Source organism: Palaemon carinicauda, chromosome 5 (assembly GCF_036898095.1).
Source record: "Palaemon carinicauda isolate YSFRI2023 chromosome 5, ASM3689809v2, whole genome shotgun sequence".
In the NCBI taxonomy this organism is placed as follows: Eukaryota; Metazoa; Arthropoda; class Malacostraca; order Decapoda; family Palaemonidae; genus Palaemon; species Palaemon carinicauda.
Window position 1 is genome coordinate 104,100,153 of NC_090729.1, and position 7,500 is coordinate 104,107,652.

The window sequence follows — 7,500 nt, forward strand, 5'->3', positions numbered from 1 at the left end:
TCAATCGTTGCTAAAAATACGGCATCCGATATCATCAGCAAACCACTATTTTTTGGGAAGCAATTTTATTCTAGAAAATTGCTACTCTTTAAATAGTTAATTGCACATTAAGAAAGCGTGTACTTTTGTTTTTAATTTTCGGGTGTGTTTTAAAAATCAAGAGTATTGTTGACTTCTTTTTGTTTTACTTTTGGCTGTGATTAGATCAGCTGACGTCTAGCTGCCGCTCTTGAGAGTGTACGAATACACTAACAAAGTATCGTTTATACCATTTCTTAACTTATTCAAACCGTCTACAGTATACAGTTGATATTACATAAGCACCAATGTGTTATAACCTATCAAATTTTTTTGTTTATTACATTTAAATCAACACACACACACACACTCTCTCTCTCTCTCTCTCTCTCTCTCTCTCTCTCTCTCTCTCTCTCTCTCTCTCTCTCTCTCTCTCTCTGTGGGCTACTTTTCACTACCTCCCATTCCTTACCTCTCTCTATCTCTCTAACAAATGATATCTTTGTTGCTCCTCAAAGTTTCATTTATATTGAAAATCAATCATGATTCAATTTTCCTTACTATCTCCAATCTCGCACCATCGGTCACATCGCGGTATTTTCGTAATTTCCAGAAAATCCGCGATATATGTATATACATGCGTTATGAAAAAAATCCGCGAAGTGGTGAATCCGTGATGGTCGAACCGCGAAGTAGTGAGGGATCACTGTATATATATATATATATATATATATATATATATATATATATATATATATATATATATATATATATATATGGGCATGTGTTCAGCATACCTCCAAGGATTGACGTCTGAAAAAGGGGGAAGTTCCTTATCGTTTAGCTTCTTGGGGGCTAAACGGGAAGACACGAGTTGGTGCATCTCTGTATGAAGCGACGCTTCCTTCTCGGATGACTGCTTTTTAATGTCCTGGAACATGGACAGGAGAGAAGTTAGCGTATGGCTAATCTTGTCCAACCTGGGAGGCAGAAGACGTCGACGGGACAGGCTCAGCCACCATAGCCGATGAAACCGAAATAGTTTCGGCTTTCTCTTCGTCGCCTTCAGGAGGTACGACAGACTCCTGATCCTGCTCTTCAGCTAGAAGACTGCGTTTCGTATCCTCGGAAACCACTGACATGTTGTCTTCCAAAGCATCTGAAACATCAGATTCTATCGGAATCTGGACGAGGGGATCTCAGGCTGAGTTTGAGGGATAACTGCATCCGAAGATGCTCTAGGGAACAAACAAGCCCTCATCCTTTCATTAGGAAGGTATAGGCCAGTGGTGTTCATCTGAAAACCTCTGACCCATTTCTGCAGCGTGTCTCGCTGCATCCCTTTACTCAGTAGACTTTTGATCATCAAAAGCCTCGGTAACCAGATTGGAACAAACTTCACATACCTGGGGGTCCCAATACTTCAGAGAGCCCTTCGTAGTTGCGCAGCGCGCGTGGGTTCTGCACATGTTGTGGCCGCAGAAGCTCTTGCTGTGGACCTTGCAGAAATGATTCCCGCACTCGGGATGCTCCTCCTGTAAAGAAAGGAAAGGCAGATGAGTATTCGGTGAAATCTCATAATTTCATCATACAATGCTATGTATATTTTAGCTTAGGATAGGTAAGCTAGAAGGGAAAGAAGACAGACACCCACATGTGTTTCCTGTCCAGCCAATTGCTATGACCTCCTTCAATATTGAAACTATATTCTAAAGTAGAATTATTAGAAGACAACTATATCCTTTGGATATAAAGTGTAACTTAACACTGTCTTCGAAAATTCAATATTGGTGATTGAATAAAGTGATCATTGATCACTTTCATAACAAGAGAGAATTGCTCTCTTGGTCTGGTGGTCACACAATAGGCTGCCCATGAAGCACTTTACAGGTTGGAAATATGTATGGGCTACCGCACAGACCGCAGAGTGGTATATCTATTGCGGGATAATCAATATCGCAATGACTGCTGACCATTCCATGGCCAATACTGTAGTACCTTCCGGCATACGCCGGCATTTCCTTGGGCTTTTTGAAGGTACACTGCCTTCAGTAGGTAATGACCGGCAGGCCGCCGGCAGTCGCCCTACTGCCCCGACCCGCCGCCGGCCGGCAAAAGAATATGTCTTCAGACATTTGGTCAGCCAGCTGTCGGCAGTTAGCATAGTTGCCAGCAGCCGGCCGGTGTGTGCCGGCTGTCGTTGGGTCAACGGTAAACCGTAACAAGCGGCGGCAGAGTAACCTGACGGCGGACTGCAATCCTGTCGGCTGTCGGCGGCCCTAGATCGCCGGCCGCTAGGCCCAAGGTAGATGGTAAGAGAGAGAGAAAGCATGGATGGGAGGGGGAAGCAAAGGCTCAGCCGTGCAGACCTCCATCCAGAATGAGGGTTCATATGGAAGGGGGAATTATATTCAGACTTCCATCCAACCTTAGCCCCATCAGTACCATCTGGTGGGGCTATGGAAGGCAGTCCAATGGAGGACCGAAGAACACTCGATAGGTTAGGGGAATCTCTGCCGGCAGCCGGCTTAGTCGACGACCGACAGAGAGCCCGAGCCAATCCCACAACCTACCCGTAGGATCGATTGTAGAATGATGGCCAAGAAGGGTGAAGGCTAGGCCAACACTAAAGAACAGCAGGGGGAGGGGTAAGGGTCCTGTAGGTGAGATACTACCTAACCTAAATGATTCTGGTCCAGAGTAAAGACAACCTTAGGGGCCAGGGAATTCAATTCCCTAGACTGGGGTTAGTCTGATATGATGAGATGGCGGCACCCAGGCCGCTGTCTTGGGATAGGAACAGAATCTAGTGTCGGAGACCTTAAGCAAGGGAAGAATTCGATTCTTCGGCTTAGGATCTGCTGGCACAGGACTGTCTGCTAGGCCACAGGGAGAAGGCATTATTATATAATGTCTTCAGGAGAGGCCTAGGGAGGTCTATCCCCCTGCATCGGTAGCCTAACCTGACAGGAATTCAATTCTCTAAGCCAGACGGCCACCGATCACAGACTAATATTCTGATGTACCGTCCTAAACTCAAAACCGACCTCTGCTGTTGAGGGAAAGGAAGAGAAACACCCCAGCCCAGATTTACCTGAATAAAATTCACGGTAAAGCCGACTAGGGTTAGCCTAGGCTAGTCAGAGGGAAGAGGAATTGCTCTTAAATCTCCCAGGGAGATTGGTATTGACTTAAAAGGAATAGGAGGTGTCAGTCTCCACTTAAAAGACGATACAAGGGCAATTGGGGACATATATGAAAGTATACGAAAGCCTCTAGGCTAGTAGCCTAGGCGCGGTGAGAATCGGTCACCGAAACTCTCTCGTATACTATCTTGGAAGAGTAAGATTTATATTCAGTAATATGGTAAATGTATAAAATATTGCCTGAGCTTTAATAAAATCACACCAGGAAAGTTATATCATGCATGAAGTGTCTTGGTGCCTAGGCTAGGAAGCTTAGCACTCGTGGGGCTCGGTAATAAAATTTCCAAATCCACGAAACAATTGACATAATATAAAGAATTCCTAGCTAAATTGCTAAATAGCTAAATTTATTAAAGCGAAATAAACCGGGAGTGTCGTTCTGGCTAACTAAATGCACATACAAATAGAACGACGGCGTCCAAGACGCCATCCGGCTAGGCAACAGCTCTTGTTACATTAATTACGACGAACTAAATCGAGGATAAAACTGGCAAGAGCTTACATTTATACAAATTAAAGATAATACTTTCCAGAGCCAGATGAAGCTGGTGATGGCATCATAGCGATAAGTACAATCCAAAATAGCGAGAGGCACAAGGAATAACACCGAGTTAGGTACGCTACATGAGAAAGAATGACAAGATGGCGCCACAAGGCTTCGTGCTTTCAACAGTACGAGTAGGAGCGTTGCCTTAATAACGGGCCTCCTACAATTCTTGCCACTTTCCCCTCTCGAAGCGTAAATGTTATTAGGGGTGTAGATAGGTATGTAGCGTGTCAATAGTACGTCCTCTGATCTTATGCGATATCCCTAAACACAAAAGCAAGGGATATCCATGCCAGGAGTTAGAATTCTGGATACCTTTAGTAAAATTCTCTGGGATATATCACTGTAGTTAAATATAACCTAGGAAGTTACTATGAAGGAACTTCCATCAGGACAACATGGCCTGAGCCCAAATATATATATATATATATATATATATATATATATATATATATATTGTGTGTGTGTGTGAATGGAAGGGTATATAAAAGTGTTAAAAATGTGAATGATACAGTATATGAAAAACCCTAGAGTTATTTTATACATTTTTATCTTAACCCATGTATATATGTATGTGCATATATGCATATAGATATATATTTATATATATATGGGTACATACAGGGCTGAATGTCACTAGGTACCAGTGCTTGGGCTTTGGCCTTAAACACCATATGTCATCATTTTGAAATTTACGACTTTTCCACCGTTATTCCTACATTATGGGGTCGGTTGCCTGATGCGCCCTCTCCAATTATTATTATTATTATTATTATTATTATTATTATAACTAGCCAAGCTACAACCCTGGTTGGAAAAGCACGATACTATAAGCCCAATGGCTTGGATCAAAGGCATTCTCTCCCACCAAACCTCTTCTCTCCATATCATCCTTCACTGTGTCTTGCCATCTAATTCTCTGCTTATCTCTTGATCTTCAGGTTCATCCCAAGCCCTCCTCACTGCCTCCCCACCATCCATCCTTACACATGCCCATACCATCTCATTCATGACATTCCTCATCTCGGTTTATCTTTACTACACCTGCCATTCTTATTTCATCATTTTCCAATATTTCAAATTGTGATGTTTTGATAATCCACTTTAGCATTCTCATCTCTGTTCTCTCAAGCTTTGCTTTCTCTCTTCATCTTAAAGCCCAAGTTTCTGATCCATACATTAACACTGGTCTTATTACTGTGCTATAGATCTTGAATTTTACCTTAATTAGCATTTTCCTGTCATACCTTTCCCGTTACACCCCTTCACCTTCCCCATGCTGCTTTTATCCAATTCTCAACTTCAACTTCACATCCTCCCTCCTGATTTATAGTAGATCCCAAGTATCTAAATTGTTCTACCTGTTTTATAACTGCTCTACTTTCATGTATGGCCACCCTGTCCCTACCTTCCTTACTGCTAACCTTGGCTTCCGTGTTATCTACATTCATCATCAAACCTCCCTTTTCCGAAGTCTCATGCCACTCTACCACCCTTCTCTATAATTCTTCTTTATTTTCAGCAGTAATCACCAAATCATCTGCACATATCAACTTCTCCAACTCTTGATTTCTGATCCCTTCACTTAACTCATCCAAGACCAGCACAAATGGGCTTGATGCTGGTCCCTGATGTAATCCAACACTAACTTCAAAGGTTTATGTTTCTCCAACAACTGTTATTACTTTTGTTCTTGTTCTTTTGTAAATCATCTCTACCATTTTAACTAAATTCTCCGGGACTTTCTTCTTCCCCAAGCACGAAAACATCACTTTGTATTCTGTCGTAAGCCTTCTCTAAATCTACAAAAACACAGAAAAGCTTCTGGTTTCCTTCTAGTCCCTTTTCCTGTTACTGCCTTACCATAAAGACAGCATCCGCAGTCCATCTTCCCCTCATGAATCCATATTGCTATTTTCCAATCTTTAACAATCTCTCATCTAGTACCCTCGCTAGCTATTTGAAACCTTCCTCTGTTAATTTAATTCCCCTGTAGTTACTGCGTTCTATGATGTCACCTTTCTGCCTAAATATAGATACCTTTAGACTCTCCTCCCAGTCTTTAAGCATTATTTCCTCTTTCCATATTGCTCTCAACAAATTCAGCATCCATTCTTCCCCTTCTGTAGCAAGTATCTTGACCATTTTGAAATTTACTAAATTTCATACAAGAATGTTTCATCCATTTAAACTTTAGTAATATTTTATACTTTTTCTCATTCACAGTATATATGTACAACCTGTCAACAAAGTGAAAAACATGATGGTCACAAGTTCTTGGATATAGCATCTCCTGTAAGTATTTTACATTGCAGTTCACATGACTGGATTAGCCAGTAGACAGCATGGTTTAAAATTTATAAACTATATTTTTTTTTTTTACTGTAAAATAATTGTATTGGGTATCATTTTAACCACAAATGAATGCAATATATTAAAAGAGATGGTTGTAAACATTCGTTTAGTATAGTAAGGAGATGTGTTCACTAAATAATTAGTAGAAATATATAAAGTATTCTATTTTTCATAGTCATTGTACCTGTAGCATGTACACTTTTTAATTTATCATTTAATAAACTTTCTTATAAATGAAAGGAATCCAATAACTTTCAAAGTCTCCCTTAAATTTTATCTTTAAAAGTCGTAATGTATTCTGGCCATCATTTGTTACTGGCTGATGGGTCCCTTCTCTGTTTGTGTGCAGTGCACTGTATTAAAAGTTGTAATTTTGGGCAAACTTTTTTTTTTTTTTCAAATTTCATTGATGCCACATATTGTTCTGCTTATGCACTTTCTTTTTCTTCTGCTGAATATTAAAGTAAAAGTGATAATGGTATTAGTGACTTTTATAAAATGGAAAGATGTATAAACTTGATCTGGAATGGTAGAATGGGTTTGGTGAGGATAGATATGTGTACTGTTAGCCATATTACAGAACAGGATGCATTCCATCGTTACCAGTGAGACAGTGAGATTATCTTAATATAACAAGTTTTATCCAAACCTGTCAAACAGGATTATGATTAATATTTAGGTCGCTAATGTTATAAGGTAAAATGACGTCTTGTCAGACAGAGGATAGTTTTAACAATTAATGCACAGCACCGTCTCAATTCTCTTAAATATTTTAGCTCTGCCCTTACTTTTCCTAAAAACTATGCGAAGCAGTGAGATTTGTTGGCTGGGAAAAGGGTTTGTACCTTGATAGAATATAGTAATGCATTCTTGTTACTTATCGTGTAAGTCGTATGTATTTCTGAAATTATATTTTGGGAAATGGCCAAGGTGCTTAATGCCTGGTGCTTGCACATGCCTGTAGTATCCACCAAAGCATTTGTAGACAAGTGAATCATAAACCAGGGCTACATTAGCTTATGGGCTTACTCATAGTAGAGTTAAAACTCATGGTAAATATAAAATTAAGTCAGTGTATTCAACAGTGTATTCAACTTTGAAAAATAAATTACAAATATATTTTTTAAAATCTGTGATATATTCCAGCAGGCAGGATGTCGAGATTTTTATGGGAAGTGAAAAATTTTATGACACAAACCTACACTTATTGTGGCCAGATTTTTTATATTAAAATATTTTAAAAGATGCTAAGATTTCCAATAGGATCCCACAATTGTGATGTGTAGTTTTTTTTTTTTTTATTTGGAATTCTCCAACATATTCATGTTTTCAAATGCATGTTTGGCAACAGAAAAGAATGCATGGTATCAAATT

At 39.9% G+C, this 7,500-nt stretch overlaps 1 protein-coding gene across 1 annotated transcript in view; it reads left to right on the forward strand.

Moving 5' to 3' along the window:
* LOC137641382 (RING finger protein 17-like) overlaps positions 1 to 7,500 on the forward strand; it is a 1,982,860-nt gene that overhangs the window by 363,874 nt on the left and 1,611,486 nt on the right. The window contains exon 7 of the mRNA XM_068373901.1: positions 5,998 to 6,066. Within this exon, the coding sequence (XP_068230002.1) occupies positions 5,998 to 6,066 (69 nt within the window). The remainder of the gene's footprint in view (positions 1 to 5,997; positions 6,067 to 7,500) is intronic.